At 41.7% G+C, this 26,829-nt stretch overlaps 1 protein-coding gene across 1 annotated transcript in view; it reads right to left on the bottom strand.

Moving 5' to 3' along the window:
• Positions 1-24,946, bottom strand: part of Ube3c (ubiquitin protein ligase E3C) — a 111,986-nt gene extending 87,040 nt beyond the window's left edge. Inside the window, exons 1-4 of the mRNA XM_028864189.2 lie at positions 24,611-24,946; positions 9,733-9,786; positions 6,378-6,452; positions 3,858-4,004 (exon numbers count right to left, since the gene is read on the bottom strand). Coding sequence (XP_028720022.1) covers positions 3,858-4,004; positions 6,378-6,452; positions 9,733-9,786; positions 24,611-24,676 — 342 coding nt within the window. The 5' untranslated portion in view covers positions 24,677-24,946. The remainder of the gene's footprint in view (positions 1-3,857; positions 4,005-6,377; positions 6,453-9,732; positions 9,787-24,610) is intronic.
• Positions 24,947-26,829: the final 1,883 nt, after the last annotated feature.

The following is a 26,829-nucleotide window of genomic DNA, read 5'->3' as shown; positions in this document are numbered from 1 at the left end:
CATAAAACTTGCTTGCTTATTTAGATAATACTAAAAGTCTTTACATGGTTTCCACACTTTAATCAAAACTTGATAAAGAGTAAGGCTTTTAAGTCAGGATTTTCTTAACAAGACTTGTATTCTCCATTTTGATAACATCAATGTTAATTTACATTACTACATTAGTCTCTAAGCAAAGAATACATAAAACTCATTCTACTTGAAACAACAATTCATAAGCAAAAGGAACCAATATACCAGAACATCACACAGGAAGTAGAGTACCACCCTCAAGTTGCATGAACAACTCTTTGCCCTTCTTGTGTTCAGGTGTGCAGTCTCCTTCAGCATCCTTTCTTTCTGTTTCCTTTCCCTAACTCCATGCACCATTTAAGGGTTTTCTGTTGTTGTTTTTGTTTTTATGTTACACACAGAGATTTACTAAAGAGATATTTCTCTCACACACTCCTCACAGGAAGGCAATCACATGGCTCCCAGGCCAAGGACAATCACATAACTGGGCTGGTCAGAGGAGTCCACTCTTTTGGTGCCGACACAATGATGATTAGCCTGTGAGCTTAGTAAAGTGGAATGTCAGAGTCTGTCCTTTGTGTTCACAAGGCTTGGTCATAAACACTATGTATGTGACTGATTCTGAATTGACTCTTCCAATACCTAACAAGAACTCTCTTCTATTTTCTCCACTATATTTTTATGAAATAGACTCATATTCTGCTTTCAGATCATAAGGCCTATTTAATACTGTCTAAAAGTAGAACATCGCTCTGATCTGGGGCCACACTGTCCATTTTCATGGGAACCAACATGATATAAACTTTTTATACTACCTGACATGGGGCTTATCTTAAATTTTGTGGCTCCTATTAACAAAAATAAGACATACAAAAACTATAAATGATAAAAAGCTAGAGGACAGTTGTAGGAACTCCAAGAATAAAGTTTTACTTTATTAACCAAGTATTTGAAGTGAATTTAAAAATCTTAAAGTAAGAATACTATACTATCTTCAACACCTTCTGAATTAGTTTCTGTTCTACATTTGGCAATCTTTTCTAAAATTCTTTCCTTTAATTTTTATTTATGTGTTGTATGTATGTGAGTATATACCATGGCATGTGTATAATACAGTTTAGAATGACCTGCAGGAGTCAGTTCTTTCCTTCTACCATGTGGGCCCTAAGAATCCAACTCAGGTCATCAGGCTTGGGCACAAGTACCTTTAACCTGCTAAGCCATTTTGCCATACCCTGAATTTGACAAGTGACAGATGCACCATTACTATCTAAAAAACTACACTAAGTAAACATTTGTTTTGCTTAATATTTATTTACTAAAGGCACATGAGTATTTAATACTATTTTGCTTTTTTGTTTGTGTTTGCTTCTGTAGTGCTGGCTAGTTTTTATGCTAGTAATCTGAGACAGAACCTCAATTGAGAAAATGCCCCCAAAAGATCCTGCAGGTAAGCCTATAGGGTATTTCCTTAATTAGTGATTAATGTGGGATGGCCCAGACCATTGTGGGTAGGGTCATCCCTGGGCTGGTAGTCCTGGGTTCTATAAGAAAGCAGGGTGAGCAAATCATAAAGAGCAAGCCAATTAGCAGCACCTCTTCATGGCCTCTGCATCATTTCCTGCTTCCAGGTTCCTGCCTTGTTTGAATTCCTGACTTGACTTCCTTTAATGATGAACTGTGATATGGAAGTATAATTGAAATAAACTCTTTCCTCCCAAGATGTTTCATCAGAACAACAGAAATCCTAAGACAGAATGGTCTCACACATTCGAGGTAAGTACTCTACCAATTCAGAGCCCCATATTGTCCTTACATATCTTGTCTTAAGAGTCAACCAAGGGTGAATGAATATCAGTAACATAAAAAAACAAAACAAAGCAAAACAAAAACAAGAAGAATAGAAAGACATAGAGAAATCAGGAAAAGCAAAACAAAAGCTTTCCCAGGATAACAGCAGGCCTAGAGAGTGCTAGGAAGAATAGCATGAAGCCAGGAACAGCCCAAGTCTTATGAAAAGTTGCACCAAAATGGAGCATAGAACTGTTGCCAGGCGGAAGAGATTAAGAGATTCAAAGGAAATCACTTAATTAAAAAGTGAGGCAAGTATTAACTTAAGAAAAGTTAAAAGTAAGCTACATACAGGAAAAAAATGCAGTCATAGCATATTATTGTCTTGACCGAGGACCATATTAAAGTCATAGTAAGAAATATAGTTGTGCTGCAGTTGTGGTGTATACCTTTTTAATCTCAGTGCTTGGGAGGCAGAGGCAGGTGGATCTCAGACAGAGGCCAGCCTAGGCTAGTCCACAGACCAAGTTCCAGGACAGCCAGAGCTACAAACCCTATCTTTGGAGCATGCCAAGAGACAGAGACAGGGAGAGGGAGAGGGAGAGATAGATAAAGGGGTAAGGGTAGATGTAAACATTAACTCTGAATTTAGTACCACTAAAAAATTATACAAGGAGGTATCTTGCTTGTTTCTAAGTGGGAATGAGAAACTAATTAGTTGACTTTTGCCACAGGAAAACTTCTTGCACTTTTGTTACCAAATTAAAAATATTCACGATCTCTTCTAAACTTCCTTATTTATTTATTTTTGATAAAGAGTCTCAGTTGTAACTCAGTTAGTCAGAACTTGTCACAATCCCTAGTGTTGTGATCATAGGCATTCACCATCACATCTGGTTTAAACTCATTTTTCTTTCTTTTTAAATTGCAGGTTTTTTAAAAAAAATTTATTTCATTTTATGTGCATTGGTGTTTTGCCATGTGTGTCAGGTCCCCTGGAATTGGAGTTACAGACCATTGTGAGCCGCCATGTGGATGCTGGGAATTGAACCCAGGTTCTCTGGAAGAGCAGCCAGTGCTCTTAATCACTGAGCTATCTCTCCATTCCCTAAACTCTCTTTTCTTATATGAACTGTGTTTGATGACATTTTGCTCTACTTAGGATTTCACAATCTGCACATGAACTATTTGCTTTGCATGTGCCGGGGGCTGGGGTCAAAGCCTCCACTTCACCCCAAGGTCCAGCTTCTGAAACACATCTGTGCATGCCTCTTTAGAACCAGATCACAAATGAGCTCTCATACACCAAGGTGCTCTGGAGACACACAACACCTACATGTTTTCTGCTCCTTGGTAATTTTTCCATATCCAAGAATAGGGAGCCCTAAGTCAAGTCTAGTCTGTTGAGAAGAAAAGTTAGATGCCTGCTACTGTGCCTTTTATTCCTCTTCTTCTGGACTTCAGACAGGATTCCAAACAGCTGCCCAGAAGCAAAGTCCAGAATGGTGGACTACTGTGCCCCCCCAGCCCCCATTTTATTTATTTATTTTATGTGTATATACGCCTTTAATCCCAGCTCTGGGCTGTGGAGGCAAAGGCAGGCAGATTTCTGTGAATCCAAGGCCAAGGCTAGCCTGGTGTGTCTACAAAGTGAGTTCCAGGACAGCCACGGTGGTTACACAGAGAAACCCTGTCTCAAGAAACTAAAGAAAAGAATAAATATCAATTAAAAATGTACATTGACTTTCTTTTTCTTTTTTCTTTTTTTGGTTTTTCGAGACAGGGTTTCTCTGTGTAGTTTTGGTGCCTGTCCTGGATCTCACTCTGTAGACCAGGCTGGCTTCGAACTCACAGAGATCTGCCTGGCTTTCCCTCCCTAGTGCTGGGATTAAAGGCATGCACCACCACTGCCCAGCTTGTACCTAGATTTAAAAAAAAAAAGGGGGGGGTTATCTGGCTTCCTGATCAGACATGTACCACTTTCACACATCCCCCCAAAAAAGGAGATGGAAAAATAGGTATACAAAGTTAAGTGAAAATGTGTCTATACTCACCAAACGTTTGGAGTCTTCACTCTGTTTGTAAAAGAATAGAAGCTGCCTTACCAAGAGGGTAAGGTTGGGACCGTCAGCAAGGCAGAAGGTGCCACCAGGCTGAGCTGAGTCGGCATATCGGTCAAATGCACTTCTTTGGATGGAATACTGTAAGTACAGGAAGCCATGTATCAACATACTGCCCCATAGTTCTCATGATGAAAATAAGCACTGAGTGTTTTATAGGTATGGTGATCAACAACTAAGAAATAGTTACTGGACCATCAGTTAAAGATTAAAAAAAAAACAAAAAACCCACTATTAGGATAAGAATTTGTACCGTATCAAGCTGATGAAAGGATATGCTGGCTGTACTTCCAGGAGGGGAGGCTAAATCTTTTTAGATTATGGATTAGCCTATAGAAAAATGTCTGCCATAAATCAAACAGTGAAGTGGAAGATGAATAGGAATCTCACTTACACAACTTATGTAAAACATAAGTCTCTGAACAGATGAAGATAGGTTTCTTCTGTATCCCAGAATTTAATCAATATTTATATGTATAATTCAGCTATTATTTGGCTTAAAAGGGCTTATTGGGAAATGTTATCATTTTTACTATTTTCTACAGAGGAAATATTTTCCAGTTTCAAATAACTCTGGACTTTGGAATTACAATCTATTTTTATGTTCAAGCTATCTATATATTATTTCTCCTGCAGTTGTACATAAAATCTCTTTACATTTTAAAAAAAAGGACATATACTATACAATTGCATTACATGAAATATATAGAATATACAAATTCATAGAGACAGAAAGATTAGACTCAAGTTATCTCAAGATGGAGAAGAAAGGAATATAGAGCAATGATTTCGTAAGTACAGACTTTCTGTTTTGTGTGATAGAAAAGCCCCACAAATGGACAGCAGTATCAGGACATAATATCATGAATGTAATAAATCAATATAATTAATGAATATCATAAATATAGTTATTGAATGAATACTGTGAATGTAATCAATGATGTGAATCAATCAATTACAAATGTAATTAATATGAGTATAATTAATATCTTAAATGTAATTCATGCCACTGAATTGTGAACTTAAAAATGGTTACAATTGCAAATATTATGTTCATTTAAAAAAAAATAAGGTAGAGGGTTGGGGATTTAGCTCAGTGGTACAGCACTTGCCTAGCAAGCGCCAAGCCCTGGGTTCAGACCTCAGGTCCAAAAAAAAAAAAAAAAAAAAAAAAGTGGAATGTAATCACCATACATTATATGTGTATATGAAATTGAAGACAGTGATGTTCTAAAATAAAATAAAAAATAATTCAGAAACAAAATTTCCTAACTTGGGATGCAGAGGAAATCTAAAATGTCTAATAACAGGACTACCCACTCCTTTCTTCTCTGTAATTACCAGTTGTCTTACTTAAAATTTCCCAAAAATTCACCTATTCATAAATCTTCAAGTAAAACAAATACAATTATTTATTAAGAAAAATACTATTTATTAACACTAAATTTTATAAAGTGGGCATGCAAAATTCATATAAGACAGATGCTACATTTTTGTTTGTGGCTTTGTTTGTTTGTTTGTTTTTTGAGACACGGTTTCTCTGCATAAGTTCTAGAACTTGCACTGTAGACCAGGCTGGCCTCGAACTCACAGAGATCCTACTGGACAGATGCTACTTATACAAACAATACTATATCTAAATTAACTTCTCATACAGCCTTCTATTTCCCTCTCAGTTTTTTTCTTCTTCTTCAAATAAATCCTGTTTCTTCTTCTTTTTTTTGTTTGTTCATCTGTTGTTGTTTTGAGACAGGGTCTCTACATAGCCCTGGCTGTCCTGGAACTCACTATGTATGCCAGGATAGACTTGAACTCACAGAGATCTGCCTGCCTCTGCCTCTTCAATGCTGAGACTAGAGGTGTGCACCACACCTGGTTCATTTTTCTTTTTTTTCTTAAGGGTATGTTTGCATACATTTGTATGTATTCTTTTAAAAATTTGCTGGGGCGGTGGTGGCACACACCTTTAATCCCAGCACTCGGGAGGCAGAAGCAGGTGAATCTCTGTGAGTTCGAGGCCAGCCTGGTCTACAAAATGAGTTCCAGAACAGGCTCCAAAAGCTACACACAGAAACCCTGTCTCGAAGGGAAAAAAAATGTATTTGTTTATTAAGTATGCAGTGTTCTGCCTGCATGTATCCCTGCATGCCAGAAGAGGACACTAGATCTCTTTATAGATGGATGTGAGCCACCATGTGGTTGCTGAAACTGAACTCAGGACCTCTGGAAGAGCAGCCAGTGCTCTTAACCTCTGAGACATCTCTCCAGCCCTGGTTCATTTTTCTTAATTTTTATATTTATTGATTTTATGTATATGTGTGGGTATGCTTGTGATGACATGTTATGTGGAGGTTGAAGCAGCTGGTTGTCTCCTACCATGTGAGTTGTGGAGATTGAACTCAGGTTGTCAGGCTGGGCCACAGGTGCCCACCTCTGTTTTAAGAACAAACTTACTTGTTGTTTTCTGTCTCTATAGCCTCGAATAAATGACTGGATTATTATTGCGTTTTTCAATCTTCGCCTTTCTTCCTGAATGGAGGAAGGAAAGAAGTAACAATTGGTTAGAACTGGTGAAAATGACATTTAGTAAAGTTTTTTTTTTGGATAATTAGCTATATGATCCAAAAACCATATAATTCATTCTTTTAAATGTACTACTCTCTGAACATATATTTTAATGATTCATTTTTATTATTATTTTTGTTTTGTTTTTAATAATTCATTTTATTATTACTTTTGTTGTTTTTGTTTTTTGAGACAGGGTCTCTTTATGTCCTCAAACTCACAGAAATCATCCTGCCTTTGCCTCCCAAGTGCTAGGATTAAAGGTGTATGTCACCACTCCCAGAATTTTTATTACTTTAAGTTACTGTCTGTGCCTGTGTGGGGGTATATGCATGTGAGTGCAGGTGCCCCCTGGAGGCCAGAAGCATTGGATCCCTTGGAGTTGTGGTTATAAGTGGTTGTAAGTTGCCCAACATGGCTACTGGTATTGAACTTGGGTCCTCTGTAAGAGTACTATGTGTTCTTGGACGCTGAGCCATCATTCCAATCCCATCACTGAACATATTTCTAATGTGCTGAGTATTATGTAGCCATTATCATTTTTTTTTTTTTTGAGACAGGTTTCTCTGTGTAGCCCTGGCTGTTCTGAAACTCTGTAGACCAGGCTGGCCTTCAACTCAAGAGATCTTCCAGCCTCTGCCTTCTGAGTGCTGGGATTAAAGACATGTGCCATCATCTTATTTGAGAGCATTTTATCATTCCCAAAAAGAAACCCCTTACCTATTTTAAGGGGCACTCCTCATTCCTTGGCCGGACCTCCAAGCCATTACTCATACACTTTTCTCAATGTATTTTCCTAGCCTGAGCAGCTAATACAATAGAATCACTCAATCTATAGTCTCAATCTCTGGCCTTTTTCACTTGGCATGGTGTTTTCAAGGTTTATACACACTGTAGCATGTGTTAGTACATCATTCCCTTTTACGGACAAATAAAATTTCACCATATACATATCTCATATTCTGTTTATCTGTACATTAGCTGGTCAGCAATTGGGTCCTCTGTAGGAAACAGTAGCCCTGTTTCCACTGTGGACTATCATGAACAATCCTGCTATAAAAATTCATGTCCACCTTTTTTGAAGGAGCTTGTATTTCTTGACGATAAACCTAGGAGTGAATTAACATTTCTGTGACCAGGTTTTCTATAATGCCATCATAGATATATGAAAGAATAAACCCAGAGAAAAGGACACACTAGAGAACTTCCTCAGACAGTGAAGAACACCAACAAGTAAACACCTTTCTTTACTGAGCATTTGAATCTCAACTGAGGGCTACTTTACCTGTGTAACCTGTGATCTGTCCTAACTGGAGGGAAGAAATGCTGCTGTGACGGCAGTCCTCATAACTGAATATCCTAGCCAGAAATGTCAACAGTGATGAGGCTGGAAATTAGTTTCTGCTATTGTTATGTCCCCTTACTAGGAATGCATACAGAAAGGCTTTATCTTTTAAAAATGCTAGGAATTTCCATAAAATTTTAAGATGAATCAGTTCTAGTAATTCAGTTAACCAAAAAAGATGTTAGCTTTCACTGTCAACTTGACACAACTAGAATCACCCGGGAAGAATCTTAATGACGAATTATGTAGATCAGGTTGGTCTGTGGGTATGTTGTGTAGATGGAGAAAGACCCATTCCATGTGGGTGGCGCCATTCCCCAGGCAGGAGATCCTGAACAGCAGCCTCCTCTAGACCTTCAGTATCACCCACTCTGCCTTTTTCTCAGGAACCTACCTCCAGTGCCCATCTATCTCAGCCTCCTCAGTGAGTAGCCATGATTCTCCTGTCTTAACAGCTCGCAATACCATCTTAGTCCTTGGCTGTTACCCATGAGTAACCACCACAGAGCAGGGTCCTTATCTGTTTTGTTGACCATTTGTATCTCCAGCCAGCACAACAGTACCTGACAAAACCACAAGCTCCCAGACATCTATTAAATACAGCAATGAGTTGTTGAAATAACAAGACCTGTGGGAGACCAGCTCCCACATTTTTCCCCAAGGTACTCTTGAGGATTGAGTGATAAGAGATTTAAATAGAAATATAGAGGGAAGAGAGACAGTTAGAAACACAGAATAGCCTTGGGAGGGCCTGGATCATTATCCACCAGCCCCTTCTGTCTGTGCTAAAGGGCTTTTTTATAAGAATGTCAAGGAGCGGAGCAAAGACCTCCCCCTGGCACAGTCAAGTGCAAACCCTTCCAATCACCTAGTAACCATACACATGATCAAGTAATCCTCTAATGCAGCTCTGATGGGTGAAGCAAGCTCAGATCTCACTAGGAAACCTTTGTGGGCCTCTACAAAGACCCAGGGTAGTGGTGTAGACAGGTGGACCTAGGAATTCGAGGCCAGCCTGATATACACAGCAAGTTCCAGGACAGCCAGGGCTACACAGAAATAACAAGACCCATGCTAGGACTACATAGAGAGACCCTGTTTCAAAAAACCAAATAATAAACAAACAAATGGGTAGTGGTGGCACACGCCTTTAATCCGAGCCCTGGGGAGGCAGAGCTAGGGGGATCTCTGTGAGTTTGAGGCCAGCCTGGTCTACAGAGTGAGATCCAGGACAGGCACCAAAACTACAAAGAGAAACCCTGTCTCAAAAAAACAAACAAACAAAAAAAACCAATAAATAAATAAATAATAAGCAAACAAACAAGTAAAATAACAAGACCCAAAATTCTTATCTAGAAAAGCAGACCTCATGTTATGATAAAACCACCAAAATTGTTGGAAGTAACTATCCCCAAAAGGTGTAACATCAAAGCCAGATATAATAGCACACAACTGCAATTCCAGCAATCCAGGAGACAGGAAAATGGAGTTTGAAACCATTCTGGCATAGCTAGGCTGGCACGAAATCGGCATTTAAAAAAAAAAAGGAACAAAATGGCATTAGCTTCTTTTATCTTTTTATAAGCAGCTAAGACAAATACCTTAAAGTTGAGTTTCCTCCTTATGTGGAGAAATACAAACACTATACAAATAAGCAAAAAAGGCAACTAAAACCCCACATTCCTCTCTAGCTAGAACTCAACCTTTAAGTCTATCTTATCTTTTCCTACAGTGGTTCCAGAATGAAAAGCTTACTGTAAAATTTAACACAATCCAAAACTGTTAAACACATAACATACATACATGCACTTTTAAAGCAAAGCTTTAAAAAAAAAAAAAAAGGCTGCAGAAAAAGGTTTGTAAAGAGTAAGTAATCTATAGACAAGTCAAAACCATTACCTCTCTCTTCCGTCTTTCTTCCTGAGTCCGATGTAAAAGAGAAGCCTTTTCTTCCTAAATCCAAAGAGACACAAGATTAGGATTATAATTTCAGGCCTGAAAACATCATACAAAGATTACAGAATGTTTTGGCCCAAAAGGGATTCCCAAAAATCTACTTAAAGTTAACACTCCCAGCTTTTTCTGACACATGAAGAATCACATATACAAATGAGTACTGTGAAATCAGCATATACACTGACATGAAACACATAATATATAGAACCAAGTTTCTCCACCAATATGCAAAGCTAAAGAAAACCTACAGTTTCGTCATGGATAACTTCAAATAAAAGCCTTTATCTAACATTATGTCCAAAGGACACACAATTTGCTTTAAACTTATTAAAGGATTCCCCATTGTCACTAAAAGTTGTTCTCAAAATTGGCCTTTTCAACTCCTTAGACAAAGAAAAGCTACAAAAGCGATCAAAATTGTCCTTTTTCAAATTGAGCTTCCCTTGTCTGTATATTCCTTCTCTGCTTCCCTACACGACCAGACTATCAACAGGAAACTAACACAGGTACATCATTAGCTATACAGGTTTCCTACTAATGGACTTTACCTGCTCCCAAAGCCCACTCAGCATCCCACAAGCACTTAATAGCCCACCCCCACCCCCACACTCATTCATAACAGTTCCTGTCTTGAATTTATGTCTTGACCCTGTCTACCTGCTTTGGTTTCCAACATTCTCTCATGATTCAAGTGACATTATACAATAATGAGTTATTATGTTTTAATCCATAGGATCAGGTCTATCTCCATGTCTCCATACTTACACAAATAACTGAATAAATACAGGGGGAACAAATCTCATCCTTACCAGGCAGTGATGGCACACACCTTTAATCCCAACACTCGGGAAGGCAGAGGCAGATGGATCTCTGTGAGTTCAAGGCCAGCCTGGTCTACAGAGCAAGTTCTAGGACATTCAGGGTTACACAGATAAACCATGTCTCAAAAAACAAAAACAAAAACAAACCAAACAAAAAAACCCAAACAAACCAATCTCATCCTCACTACAACTAGTCAATAAACAGTCTTAAGCACCAGGCAGTAACCGCTGCAGCTAAGATCCACTGAAGCATGCTAATACCAGTGACCCAAAGCTTAAGAACAAGGGTTTCCCTGGCCTCAATCTCATGATATTCATAATTACCAAGGGAAAGATGGCAAATCACAATGAAGAAATGTGGGGGCCCACAGAGGTTTCCTAGTTAGATCTGAGCTTGCTTTACCCAGTAGGGCTGTATAAGGGGATGGATTGACCATGTGCATGGTACCATGTGTGTAAGGGTCTGCACTTGGGCTGTGCGGTATGCTTTGATCTAGCAAGGGGGAGGTTTTTTGCCCTGCCCCTTGGCATTGTTATAAAAAGCCCTTTTGAAAAAACAGAAGGGACCGGTGGATTTTGATTCAGGTCCTCCCGAAGCTATCCTGTGTTTCTGTCTGTCTCATCTCCGCTATCTTTCTATCTACAAATTCCTTATTCCTCTCTCCTCTTCATAGGAACCATGTAAAAGGTGGGAGCAGGCCTCCCACAAAGAAACCTTGTGAACACCAACCCAGGAGTCAGAGAAACATTACAGAAATAAAACCTGAGGCCATCAACTCCAGCTTAGAACAGAGGACACAATGTGACTATTCTTATAATCTTACAAAAACCAAGCATATGCATTTATTTGAAGAAAAGATCTTACATATCTATGGTGGAAAATGTACAACACTTGTAGTAAACACATGAACAAAATACATTACCTTTAAAATTACATTTTAAACCAAAGGCCCATAATCCCAGCTATTTAGGAGGGTGAGTTCAAGAGCAGCCTGGGTAACTTAGTGAGATCTTAAAAAAAAAAGGTTTGATGAGTGCAGCTGGAGAGATATATCTTAGTGCCGTTCTAGTCTGTACGAAGCCTCCAATTCAAACCCTAGTACTACCAAAAGCAACTTAGATATTTATTTATTTATTTATCTATTTATTTTTATTGGCTTTTTGAAGCAGGGGTTCCCTCTATGTAGCCCTGGCTGACCTCCAACTCACAGAGATTCACCTTCTTCTGCTTCCTGAGTGCTGGGATCAAAGGTACACGTCACCACATTTTGCAAAATAATTTTAAAATTATTATTATTGGGGGAAGAGTGTTTCAAGACAAGGCTTCTCTGTGTATCCCTGGCTGTCCTGGAACTCACTCTGTAGACAAGCCTGACTTTGAACTCTAAGATTGACCTGCCTCTGCCTCCCAAGTGCTGTCATAAAAGGCATGCACCATCACAGCGGGACAATTTTTAAATTTAATTTTCAGGGTTGTATAAAGTGTCATTGCACACGAGCTGTCCACCTTGGGGTTTTCATTTGTTTCCTTGTTTTGTTTTGAGACAGGGTCTCACTATGTAGACCAGGGTAGCCTTGAATTCACAGCATCTGTCTGCCTCTGTAGATTAAAGGTCTCCCACTAGGACCTGGAGCCCCTTGATTTGGCTAAACTGTCTGGCCAGCGGGTCCACCTCCCCAGCACTAGGACTGCAAGTTCATTCTTTGCTACCATGACTGAGGATTACATTCAGACCCTCATTCTTACATGAGAAGCACTTTACCAACTAAGCTGTTTCTTCCCACTCCAGCTCCCAAATGATTTTTTTTAAAATAAAGAACTGTAATACCAGCACTTTGGAGAGAGACGAAGGATTAGGAATAAAACTAAAACAAACCCCCAAACAAACAAAAAACAAATCAGACAAACCCTACACTCCAGAAATCTGGCATCTTCCTGGACAAAGAAGGGTTCTGACAGCTTCCAGTGTGAGAGAGAAACAGGTGCCTGTCTTCACAAGTCTGGAGCTGTCATCTGCATTTAACCAGAGTGGACACTCCATGCATGCACTGGCACTGTTATAATTTAAAATGTTCCTGCACATCAAGATCAGGAATGCTGCCTACAGAAGGAAGCAGATTTGGTTTTGGATAGTTTCCAGTACTGGAGCAAACCAGACCATGCCCTCTAGTTTAGCCAACACACAGCATGCTCTGGTCATGCGTCATCAATAGACTGAAAAGGATTTCCTCTAGTTTAGGGATTAGAAAAGTCTTCACAGCTGTGGTTATTCAGTAAAGGAGCCATTGATCCAGCTTATCACAGGCTGCTCCTTCCCAGAGAACAGATCAACTGTCTGCGTTGAAGAACAGTGGCTCCACAATTTGGTTCTGTCTATCACATAGACGGCAACTGTGTCATCAGAGAGGAATCTCACTGGCCATCTTATTTGCTTTGTCACTAGTCATCACTTCCAATCCTAACTTAGGCAGCAGGCTACCCATTTAGCAATTTTGCAGCCATTACCTTTACAGCTCAGTAGGATCCAACAGAGGTTTTGAAATGGCTGCACAATAAAACCTATGAAGGTGGCCTCTGCTGGAATTGGGGTACATAATAGGACAAGTACATTCTATCATTCACCACACACACATACACACACACACACACAAAAAAAAACCCAAAACACTCAAAAAGCTCAATCTACTTGTTGACTTGTGTTTTTTCTTGTAGATGGCAAGTTTACAACAAAGACTAAAAGATGCTTCCAAAGAGTCAGAAATGTGATAGAGATACACAACCATCCTAGTCATAATCAATACCTGTGTTTACATAACCATCTTCACCTTCAAACTTTAAAAAGATCTATTTTCCTGTAATATCTAACTAGTATCAGTTTCAGCAGTCTATGGGAATGAAAAGCACAGGCATGACCCTAATTTCCAATATGACTCATACTAGTAAGTGCAATTTCACCATGTTGCTGAAAATGAACCAGCCTGAAACAAGGCAGACAGAAATTCCAATCAGAATCCACAAAGTAACATGGGCTATGCAGCTCCATCCTGTGGCTGCATCACCAAACCACTGCCACTGAATGTTAAAAATCTCAATATGGAGGATAACATTTTCTAAAACAGCTGCAAAGCTTAGCTTTGAATGGTAAATCTGATCACAGAATTCATATCTTTCACAAAGCAAACCATAACCAAAATTCAAGACAAGTGACAAAATAGGAACAAGTATTTGTAACAGCACAAACATGACTCACTCAGAAATAACATGAAAAGCAATAACCAAAGACAGAAATCAGCAAAAAGTATATGCACAAAACAGAAAGTAAATCTTTTGTTGTTGTTGTTTTTTGGGACAGGACTTCTCTATGTAACAGCCCTGGCTGTCCTGGAACTCGCTCAGTAGACCAGGCTGGCACCAATATCAGAGATGCACCTGCCTCTGCTCCCGAGTGCTGGGATTAAGGTGTGTGTCACCATGACCCATTGAAAATTTTAAGCATAAGAACTTCAACTTCACTTATTTTAAGAAAAAAAGTGAAAAATTATAAAGAAATAAGGATTTTTTTTTTTTTTTTTTTTTTCGAGACAGGGTTTCTCTGTGTAGCTTTGCGCCTTTCCTGGGACTCACTTGGTAGCCCAGGCTGGCCTCGAACTCACAGAGATCCGCCTGCCTCTGCCTCCCGAGTGCTGGGATTAAAGGCGTGCGCCACCACCGCCCGGCAAGAAATAAGGATTTTTAACCTATATGTGTAAGAAATATCAAATATGGGTCTTTTCTAAACTATAAAACTTTTGTCTCCATTGCCTCCCCATCCAGTAAAACCTGTTTATTCAAAGGCCCACTGCTCCATTCTAGGAATTTGATGGCCTGGAGCAGTGATCCTTTTCTCCTAGGAGAAATGACTCCTTTCCCCCTTCCTCCATTTCCTATGCACCAATTCTTTTCAGACTAGCCCACTGAACAAGATAGTGAGGTCAGACTTTAGCCAACTGGGAAAAGGCACAGTGACCACCTTCTTTAGTATAAAAACCAAATGCACTCCCTGTCTTGGTGTATGTTTGCTCTCCCAGAGAGCAGGAGTAAAGTCTGTCTCTTTTTTTAAGATTTATTTATCACGTATACAGTGTTATGTGTGTATGTATATCTGCACACCAGAAGAGGACACCAGATCTCATTATGGATGGTTGTAATGGTTGTAATGAATTGAACTCAGGACCTCTTAATCCCTGAGCCATCTGTCCAGCCTAGCGGTCTCTTTCTTTTGGATCCTGAACTTATTTCTAACATGTGTTTGGGATTATATAAAGTTAACTAATGCAATGTGCAGGGCAGATAGGAAGAACAGCTCTTTTATACACTGACATAACTTCCCGTTTGTTTGAGGCAGGGCCTCTCATTGAACACTGAACTTAGAAACACCTATTCAATGCAAAGCCTTGTACTTAGAAGTTTCACTTCAAGGAATTTAGTCTCAGACAGTAATGACAATCACAAGAATATTCCTTGAGATGTTATTTGAATTAGAGAGAAGATGAAAAATTCTGCCAGGTATGGTAGTACATGCCTATAATGTCAGCATTTAAAAAGCAGTGACAGGAGGGTGGCTACAAATTTCAGACAATCTGGGTCTATACACAGCAAGTTTGACTAGTCAATAATTAAAATACACACACACACACACACACACACACACACACACACACACACACACACCTAAACTAATCAATCTTGAAAGCAACTTTAATGGCCATTTAAACCATCAACAGTGGGAACATTCACTGCAGCCAGTCCCAGAGCCACTCAGAAGAATGCAGTGGACCTGCCTGCCTTGCCTTTCCCAGTTGGATTAGGTGGAAGAGATAGGCAGATCGGCTCAAGGAGCTTCAGACTGTTGTAAAAAAGGGATGTGGATACATGATTAAACACACAGAGCACAACACTGGGAGGCTGTGGAAAGTCTAGAAGTCAAGTCTAAAATAAATAGCTGGGAGGGAAGGGGAGGACAGAATAAAAAGATAAGCAGACTATTTTATTTCCCACCGTTTGAATTATTGCCCATGTAAACTAGTTATTTTCTTACTTTTTAATTTTTTAATTGAACTTATTTATTTATTTTTTAACCAAGACAAAGTTTCTCTGTGTAACACTGGCTGTCCTGGAACTCACTCTGTAGAGCAAGCTGGCCTCAAGCTCACAGAGATCCGCCTCTATTTATTATTTTAACTCACAGAAATAGTCTTGCCTTTACCAAGTGCTTGCTGTCTGTCATGCACCACCATACCTAGCCTTCACTACTCTCTTCAATTTGTTATTATCTTTGTTTCCAACAGAACCACTTTCTAAAAGATGTCCTCTGAACTGCTCAAAAATACCACAACATGCACACACTCACACACTTCGAAGACTACTGACTAGAAATTGGAAATGTGTATATATTGTATTTGTGAACATGAATGCAAATGTACTCTCCTGTGCATGCACATGTGGAGGCCAGATCTTTGGGTACCTTCCTCTACCACTATCTTTTTTGTTTTTTGTTTTTGTTTGTTTGTTTGTTTGTTTGAGGCAGGGCCTCTCACTGAACAAAGAGCTTCCTGCTTTGATAGACTGGCTAGCCAGCAAGTCCTGTGGATTCATCTGTCCCTTCTCCCCCCATTATTAGGGTTAGTTATAGGCATGCTGTAAGGAACGTAATTTTAAAGACATTTTGTGTGGCTTGGTAATGGTCTCTGGCCTTCTCTAGCCTCTGTACTGATACCTATCAGCATGAGGACTTGAGACCCTGTGAGTGGCCCTAGCCTCAGTGACCACTGAGCTTCTGGCACTGTGGCCGGGCCCACACAGGACTTCTACCTGTGCCACCCTCTCAGCTTGCTACAGCTGGAGGATTTTCAGAGGACATGCATCCAGCCTGCAAGTTTCCGAAGCACTCTCACCAGAAAAGATTCTCCAGTGGGACCCTGCAGCAGCATTTCTACCCAAACAACTGTCCCCACTTGATGTCTGTTTAACTTTTATATTAGCATGATATCACAAGAAATGTTTGGGCTGGAGAGATGGCTCAGGGGTTAAGAGTGCTGACTCTTATTCCAGAGGACTTGAGTTCAATTCCCAGCACCCACATGGCAGCTCACTCCAGTTTCAGGAGACCCCGACACCCATGGCAAAAGCACAAATGCACATAAAAATAAATTTAAAAAAAAAAGAGAAATGTTTGTGTGAATAGACTGAGCATATTCAAAAGACAAATCTCATGTGGACATCCCAATTGCTAAGCGCCTTACAGTTATAGGTCCATGTTCTCCACACATATACCACCACACGAAATTTTAACATTGGTTCTGAGGATCCAAACTCAGGTTTTCAAACTTGTACAGCAGGTACTTTACCTACTACTACCTGAGCCATCTCCTTAGCCCTGGAAATGTTTAATTAAAACAAGGAAAGCTCGCTTCCTCATTATCAAAAATTACAGTTTCAGGGACTAGAGAAAAGGCTCAGCGGTTAAGAGTACTGGTTACTCTTCCAGAGGACCCTGGTTCAATTCTCAGCACCCACACAACATCTCATAATAATCTGTAACTCCAGTTTCAGGGGATCTGACATTCTCTTCTTGGCACCAGGCACACATGTGGTAAACAGACATACACAAGTGAAACATTCAGTCACATAAAATAAAGTAGAATGTAAAATTTATATTGTCATGCCAGGCATGGCAATTTAGGTCTTCAGATCAGCACTTGGGAGACAGAGGCAGGCCTGGTAAGTAAGAAGTTCCAGATCAGCCAGGGTTACATAGTGAGACTGTCTCAAACAAACAAACAAGCACACAACTAAGCCACAGACCAGTTCCCAGGGTACTTTTGACAGTTTCATCCTTTGTAATAAATAGTTCTACAACACATAAATGACACAGGCACCAAGCTATTTGCCAGACTTAAGGAAATCATACTCCGACAGATTTAGAGCCAAACATTCCTTTCTCATGTCCTGAACATCCAACCAACCACAGGTACAGCAGTGCCCACAGCAAGGAAGCTGCACAGTACAGTCCCAGAGTGGACTGAGAGCAGACCAGGGCTCAAGCATCCCAGTTTACAGCAGGTTCTGCTTAATTACCCTTAATTGCTTCCTCTATAGGACACTAACAGCTCTGCTTCACAGAAGAGTCAATGAAAGGGAGCACCCAGCAGAAGGGACAACTGAGGGCAACAGTTGTCTAGTGCAATATACAAGGAAACAGAAGCAAGAAGCCTCCAAAGAAAATGCCCTGAGGCTCTCCCAATACTAGGAGATCCAATGCCCTCTTCTGGCTCTGCAGGTACTAAGCATGCACATACGCACAAACATACATGCAGGCACAACATAAATGTAATAAAATTAATAAAAATTAAAAATATAAAAACAGACAATAGTCCTTACAAGAAAGGATACTGAGGCTGGAAAGATACTCAGTGATTAAGAGCACTTGTTCTTGACAGGTGATCCCTCTAAATTTAAGGCCAGCCTAGTCTACAGAGTGGACTCCAGGACAGCCAGGACTACAGAGAAACCTTGTCTTGAAAAAATTAAAAAAGAAAGGAGGCGGGGGAAAGCACTCGGAAGTTCTCAAAGAGGACCCAGGTTTGGTTCTCATTCTCAGCACCTTCTTGTTTCCCAGCCATGCATAACTCCAGTGCCATCGGATCTTCTAACCTCCATAGGCACGAAGCACACACATAATGCACATACAACATACATGCAGGAAAATACTTAAACACATACAATTTTTAAAAGTCTTTTAAAATATAGTGGACAATGCCGGGCGGTGGTGGCTCACGCCTTTAATCCCAGCACTCGGGAGGCAGAGCCAGGCGGATCTCTGTGAGTTTGAGGCCAGCCTGGTCAACAAATCGAGTTCCAGGAAAGGTGCAAAGCTACACAGAGAAACCCTGTCTCGGAAAAAAAATAGTGGACAAACAAGATTATGTAAAACTAAACAAGGGGGCTGGAATACACAGCCCAGTAGCAGAAACAAGAGAGACCCTGCCTCAAACTAAGGTAGATCTCTTCTGATTTCCACACATCCACCATGGTATACACAACAATTCCCCTAAATACACACTCTGTTGTGGGACTTTTCCTGGAGAGACTGAACAAATGTTTATTCACTGCAGACTGGGCACCAACAACAGACCAAAGAAACAATTCCACCGAAGTCTAACTTGATGAACCAATTAGTTTACTTGATTCTTTGTAGAATACGGACAGCTCAAAGACAGCTGTATCACTAAAAAAACCTCATCCCATTATAGACCCTCACAAAAGTAGCATCCCTGGAGCTTTCTGCAGGACATGTTGACCACTCAACAAGTTAGAAAGTCTCCTTACTGTTTATATAAACAGGAAGGGATCTTGTGAATCTTAACAAGGTTCAGAGAGTTGTGAGTTGTTTATTTTCCATGTCTTACTGACCCTCCCTCTAGAACAGAAATATTTTATTTAGGATATTGCTACACAACCCCACACATACACCCAAAATAAACAAATTTTTAAAATAAAATGAAAACAATTCTGTACAGCATAAGAAACCATCAACAAAAAGAGGCAATACCTTACAGAACAGGAAGAAATATCTGACAAAGACTTAAAGTTCAGAATATATACATTCAAACAAACAAACAAACAACAAAACAAAACCAAAATACAATTTTAGGGTTTTTTTTGTTTGTTTGTTTCTTTTGTTTTTCGAGACAGGGTTTCTCTGTATAACAGCCCTGGCTGTCCTGGAACTTACTCTGCAGACCAGACTGGCCTAGATCTCAGAGATCCGCCTGCTTCTGCCTCCGGACAATGACAACAACAACAAAAATCATACAGGCATCCAGGTGTGATGATGCACACTTAGCGCACTTACAATCCTAGCATTTGCTTGTAATTCCAGCACAGAGAAATCAGGAGTTCCAGGCCAGCCTGAGCTATATATCGAGAAGCTGTTTCAAAACACCAGGGGCTGGAGATATGGTTCAGTCGAACAGTCTACCATGCACAAGGCTCTGGGTTTAGTCTCTAACACCTCGGAAAAACAGTAAGAATAAAAAGGGTACTCATTGGTATTTACCCCTATTCAAAACTTATATACACACAAATGTTTATAGTGGCTTTATTCATAATTGCCCAGAATTTGGAAGCAATCATGAGTCATTCAATACAGCTGAGTAAGACAAACTGGTATATATCATGAAATATTAAATAGGAGAAGAGTTATCTAGGTACCAAAGACAAGCAGATTGCTAAGGGCAAGAAGTCGATTTGCAGGGCCAGGTGTGGTGGCTCACATGAGAAGCTTAAAAGAGGAGAACTGCTACAAGTTTTAGGTGAGCCTGGGGCTACATAGGGAGAGCTTGTCTTAAAAACAAAACAAACAAGCCTGGCAGTGGTGGCGCACGCCTTTAAACCCAGCACTCTTGGGAGGCAGAGCCAAGCGGATCTCTGTGAGTTCGAGGCCAGTCTGGTCTACAGAGCAAGATCCAGGACAGGAACCAAAATGACACAGAGAAACCTTGGGGGGGGGAGGGGAGCAAAAACCAAACAAAAAAAACCAAACCAAAACAAACAAAAAAACCCCAGACAATATGCAAAAGTCAAACCATAGAAAATGTTTAATACCAATGACAGAAACAAAAAACTGTAGTAAATAGTAAAAAGTGAGAAGGGATATTTGAGAACTTTATGTTCCCACCCATTTTTCTATAAACCTTAAACCACTCTTAAAAAATATATACTTTATGTATGTGTATAAAATACTATTAATTAATTCAAAATAAAATGCAGGCTGGTGGGACGGCTCAGTGGGTAAAGGTACTTGCTGCTGAACCTAACACCCTGAGTTTGATCTCTGGGACCTACATGTGGAAGGAAAGGACTGATTTCAACAAGATGCCCTCTGACCTCCACAGGAGTTCTATGGTGCTCATAAGCCCACACAAATGCGCATACAGATAAAATAAATATAATTTAAAAATTAAAATAAAATAGCAGGCAAGGCATGAAAAGATATGGAGCAACCTTAAAACACATATAAAAGTGAAAGAAGTCATTCTGAAAGGCTGTGTTTTTTTTTAAAATATGATTCCAACACTGACATTCTGGAAAAGGCAACACTATGTAGACAGGAAAAGATCAGCAGTTGCTAGGAGTACAGAGAGGGAGGGCAGTGGCTATACAGAGAACAATGGGGTTCAAAGGCAATGGGAACTATTCTGTATGATACAGGGTTAGCGTTAGGTTATCACAGTAGTCATCAGAATCAAGATGCACAGTGCAGAGCACTGTGGACTTCAGTTGGCAGTACTACACAGGAAAAAAATTCATCAACACATAGGTACTCTACGACCTGCTCCACTGTCTGTAGCCTAAAGCTGCTCTGAAGGATAAAGCAACAAACATTGAAGGGATTATAATTTTACTACCACTATTAGATTAAGTAGCTATGGAAACTTGCAAAGATAATGTTAAAGTCATTCCTCCCACCTACAACTTTTCTAAATCCACATCTATCCTCATTTTCTTTTTTCTTTTTTGGTTTTTCGAGACAGGGTTTCTCTGTGTAGCTTTGCGCCTGTCCTGGAACTCACTCTGTAGCCCAGGCTGGCCTCGAACTCATGGAGATCCGCCTGTCTCTGCCTCCCAAGTGCTGAAATTAAAGGTGTGCGCCACCACCACCCGGCTTATCCTCATTTTCAATCGGAAAGTAGCTCCCAACTAGATACATCTGGTTTACCCAGGCTTTTCCCTGTGTTTTTATGCCCTACCTCTCCTCTCCTTGCTTTGTCTCATTCTGTAAAACTTGGTCAAATTGCCCTATCACCCAAATCTTCCTTAGACTTCCAATTCTTTTTTCCTGTCATCCAGTCTTGTGGTCTTTTATAGAGAGGCAATGCACCCTTCCCTCCATCTCTCACCAAACTGCAAGTCTGGACTTCAGCTCCTGCTACCCTAAGGGGCACACTCTGCAGTCACCAAGTTTTCCAGTTCCAAGTCTAGATTGTGATGTTATCTGGAAGCACCCATTCAGCCTTCAGCACCTCTGGCCCACTCCTCCTCTTACAAACCCACTCCCCAGACACCAGTCTCCTTAGATCCCCAAGGTGCATCTGTATTCTTTTCTGTCTCAAACTTGAGTCAGCAACTAAGCCACCAGTTCACTGACATCCCCCATACATGCATGTCTACCCAGATTCCTCTGGGCACACAGGCCTGAACCCCACAGGAACTTCAGCATTCATTTCTCAAGCCCTGTTCTGTAGTCTTCTCCTAGCTTGGGCACACACCTAGAATAATCTGTGCTGAAAGACTCCATCTCCTCATGCCTCAGAAGTTGGGACTCAGCTCACAAATGGAAACCATGACCCAGCAAAGCAGATTTCCTCTCCAGAGATTCAGGAATGGAGATCAAGGCACTCAACCAGGAAGTCATACATGGTCACTGGCTGGATAGAATGAAATAAATGAACAGAACCCATATACAGTCAAGCATGCAGCTCAAGGAGAATGGCTGAGCTAAACTACTGTGGTACTGGCAGCAGGAAACTGGCCAGTTTTTGACTTGTACATTCTATGAAATATCATCATGCCTCTCATGGGTTGTTTTGTTTGTTTTTCTGCACTTAGTTTCAGTGTACTTGCAATCAAATGACTGCTAAGATAGTCACACACACACACACACACACACACACACACACACACACACACACCTGCCAAATAAACTGTGCCATCAGGATGTATCCTGATTTCAAAAACACTGACTTGTAGCTGGGAGTGTTGCTACATTCCTGTCTGTGATTTCAGCACTTGGAAGGCAGAGGCAGGAGGATTGTACATAAGCTTGTGGCTGGACTACACAGTGCGTCACATCACGGGCCAGCCAGGGTTACAGTGTGAGGCCCTGTCTCAAATGTAACAAAATATAAGTAGATGGCAGAACTGAAGCAGTGGAATCCAGCACACACCTCCTTCAAACCCCTCCTACTCCTTCCCACCTTTCTAGACCAAGCCAAGAAATTCTGCATTTCTGTATCAGCCTGAGGGAAATAAAAAACCAGTCATTAGTATACGATTCTTTAACTTTTCAAGGTATAAGTCTTATCTCCCCAACAAAACTATTATAAACTCATCAAGTCTTGGATTTTTCCAACATAAAACCCTTTACAGATAATAAGCATAAAAATATTCATTTAACTTCTAAAAAAGGAAAAGACCTATTCAATTAAAAAAAAATCCAATTTTCCACTAAGCTCAAGAAGGGGAAGATTTCAAATAAAATTTTAACATGAAAAAAGTACACCCACCAGAATGGTGAAAATTCCAAAGATTCTCATACCGAATGTTGGCAAGGATGTGAGCCACTGGTGCCCTATGACTGCTGGCTGCAGGGTCGTGGGCACAGCAGCTAGGGAAACAAACAGGCAATGAACACCTGCAGAAAACGTGTGTAAGGTGTGACCCAGCTCACTAGCAACACTCAGCACGACACAGGCAACAAGCACCCATGAAAACCAGCATGGGTTAACTGTGTTGTCCTGGACCTATGGGGACACAGTGGGACAAGAGGATCTATCAAAAACAATACGTAGCTGAAGAAGCAAGGCTGATCAAGCTGCACCCACTTCATTTGACCTCACCTGTACCAAATTCAACAGTTAAAACTGACCTGTGGTTAACAGAAGTCAGAAAAGCAGTCACCTTCAGTAAGAACAACTATGGATAGGAATGCCAGGAATATTCTTTATGAGAAATAGGGGGTGGTCATTTACATATGGGTGTGTCCACATAAAAATTCTTGGAGCTGGAGCAATGGTCCAGCACACTGCTCCTACACAATAATAATAATAAATATTGAAAAGAATTTACATTAAGGGGCTGAGGAGATGGCCAAGCAGTTAAGATCACTTACTGCTCTCACAGAGGACCTGAATTCAGTTCTAGTACCCACATGACAGCTCACAATTGTCCTTAACTCCAGTTCCAGGGGATCCGAAACCCTCTTCTGACCTCTGCTGGAACTAAACAAGCATGTGGTGCACATACATATATGCCAGCAAACATAAAAAATGAGGGGTGTTGGGGGGGGGTGAGACTGGGTTTCTCTGTAGCTTTGGAGCCTGTCCTGGAACTCGTTCTGTAGACCAGGCTGGCCTTGAACTCACAGAGATCCATTTATCTCTGCCTCCCGAGCGCTGGGACTAAAGGCATGCGCTACCACAGCTCGGCCATAAAAGTGTCTTTTAAATAAAACTTTTAAAACTTCCTTTAAAAAAAAAAAATCCTCTTAACTGAACTCTAGGGGTCCTGTCTGGATTCTGGATTCCGGACTCGACCTAGAGCATCGGGGCTGGCTGCCCTGCTGCTTCAGCCTGCCCGGGATGCCAGAAGTGTCATTCCACCTTCCCCGGGGGGCACGTCCAGATGCGGCCGGGCCCCAGGTCTCAGGCAGGCACAACTCCGCAATGCCCTGAGCGGGACAGGCTATAAAGCGAGGCGCTGGCTACGAAGACCTTGTCCTTCCTGCCCCCGTCCACTTCACAGGCACGAGGGACTCTTCCCGAGGCTGTCCTAGGGGACAGGACCCTCTAAGCTTGTGATGAGCGACTATGTCAAGTAAGAGTTCTTACTGAAAGGACGGGGGGTGGGGGGGACGGGACACGGACGGACCCTGTCTCGCACAGCTGGAGAGCTAACCGTGTAACGCCCCGACCGGAGACTGCCGGTGCACGTGTATTTTCCAGGTCAACACTGCGGCCCCCGGACAGGCGCGGCGAGGTCGCGATGAATGACCCTGTCGCTCTCTCCGCGGCTCGACAGCGCTCCCCAGGAGCCTCCTCCGGTCAGGGCTGCGCCCCAGCACCGCCCGGCCCGAGCTCGCTCCGCAGCGGCCTGCCGAGCACACACCACCCGGGTGCTGACAGGCCGGCGTTCGCCTCAGGCCCGGGTTCGGTTAACACCTCGGGCCGCACCGCCTCACCTTCCTGCTCGCGCCACCGAGAGACACCTTGGGCCTCGTCTTGAAGTCGCCTTCGAAGCTGAACATCTTCGCCGCCTATCCCATCTGCGCGGCCCGGCAGGCGGCGGAGCGGCCGGGGGCGGGCCCGGCGGGCTGGGCGGGGCCCGGCAGGGTCGCGGCCTCGCGGTCCGGCGCCGCCCCGCCTGCGGCTCTGCGCTCTCCGCCCTGCCCGCGGGCGCGAGCGCGGCGACGCTGGAGGCCGGCCTGTCCGCGCCGCTTCCTCCGCGGCGCGCCACCGCCGAGCGAGGGGCGCCCCGACTCGCGCCTGCACCGCGCTGCCGTCGGAACCAAGATGGTGACCGCCCGCACTGCGCGCGCGCGCGCGCGCGACCTTGCGAACGTGCGCGGCCCGGTCATCGACAGTGCGGCGCTCTTCCCGGCAGCCCCCGCGAGCGCGAGCGCCGGCGCTGGCCATCAGTAGCGCGGCGCTCTTCCCAGCAGCCTCTGGGCTTGCCTGCGTGCGCGGCTCCGCGGGGGCGAACCACCCTTCCGTACGTGCGTCACGTCGCCGGCCGAGCCCCCCCAAGCGACAACGACGGGGTCGCGCACGCTCCTGGAGACTGAGAGCCCCGCGGAGGAGGCCGCACCAGCTCTTAAGCTAGGTGTGCGGGAGCAGGTTACTAACGCAGAGAATCTGCACCATGACCCAGACAGAGACGAATAATATATGACATAAGAACAAAAGTATTTGTGAACATACACCAGACACATAAATGTACACCATGCACATCCAGATACGCGTAAATGTACACCAACACACGTAAGTTATACCACACCACATATGCATGAATATATAGCTAATATACACGTACACATGTTTAAGATATCATAGTCTCATACAGATACACAAATATACACCATCACACACTATATATATGAATATCTAATATACATAAATGCATGTATAAGCCATCATAGATACTTACATAACACACAAATATACCCTAACATATATCCATACACTTATATACATGAATGTATATCTAATATATGCATGCACATGTATAAAAACACCATAGACTATACACAAACATAACTATGCAATACAGATGAATCTACACCATATACAATATAAAATATACACATACATCATACAAAGCACCATAAATATATATCATGTACACATGCATATATATGTACATATGTATATATACATGCATTAGCATAAAACAATATGCATATACATAGTTTGATAAACACAAGTATATAAATACATGCCATAGCATAGATGAGATATATATCATATCCACGCATATGTCTTATACATGCATAGTATGTATATCATATAGCATATGTTCTGTGTGCATACAAATGTATGTTTGCTGTGGGACGGTCTGTATGTCAAATTGCTCTGATTGGTCAATAAAAAAAATACTGATTGGCCAGTGGCCAGGCAGGAAGTAGGTGGGAGAAGGAGAGAGGAGAATTGTGGGAAGCAGAAGGCTGAGGCAGAGAGACACTGCAGCCGCCGCCATGACCAGCAGCATGTGAAGACGCCAGTAAGCCACCAGCCACGTGGCAAGGTATAGACTTATGGAAATGGATTCATTTAAGCTATAAGAACAGTTAGCAAGAAGCCTGCCACGGCCATACAGTTTGTAAGCAATATAAGTCTCTGTGTTTACTTGGTTGGGTCTGAGCGGCTGTGGGACTGGCGGGTGACAAAGATTTGTCCTGACTGTGGGCAAGGCAGGGAAACTCTAGCTACATATGTTTATTGTGTATACATGACAAATATATAGAATATACACATACATAAATATATCTCATATAATGTATATACCATGTGCACATGATTGAGAATGTTACCTTTTTGGTTTTGGTTTTTTTCTTCAAAAGACTTATTTATGTTATGAGTATTTTGCCTGCATATGTGTCTGCACCACATGTGTGCCTAGTACCAGAAGAGGGCATTGGATCTCCTGAAGCTGGGTTACCATGTGGGTGCTGGGAACTGAACCCAGGTTCTCTGCAACAAGTGCTCTTAACTGATGAGCCTCTAGTCTAGTTTATTTTTTTATTTTTTGTTTTTGTTTTTGAAATAAGGCCTCACTGTACAGCCCTGGCTAGCCTAGAACTCACAGAGATTCTCCTTCCACTGCTTCCCGAGCGCTAGGATTAAAAATGTTCTCAGCATGACAGGCAAGCCCCTTTTTTTAATTAAAAAATAAAGAATTACA

This window comes from Peromyscus leucopus, chromosome 3 (assembly GCF_004664715.2).
Source record: "Peromyscus leucopus breed LL Stock chromosome 3, UCI_PerLeu_2.1, whole genome shotgun sequence".
Taxonomy (NCBI): Eukaryota; Metazoa; Chordata; class Mammalia; order Rodentia; family Cricetidae; genus Peromyscus; species Peromyscus leucopus.
This window is presented reverse-complemented; position numbering and strand designations above follow the sequence as displayed.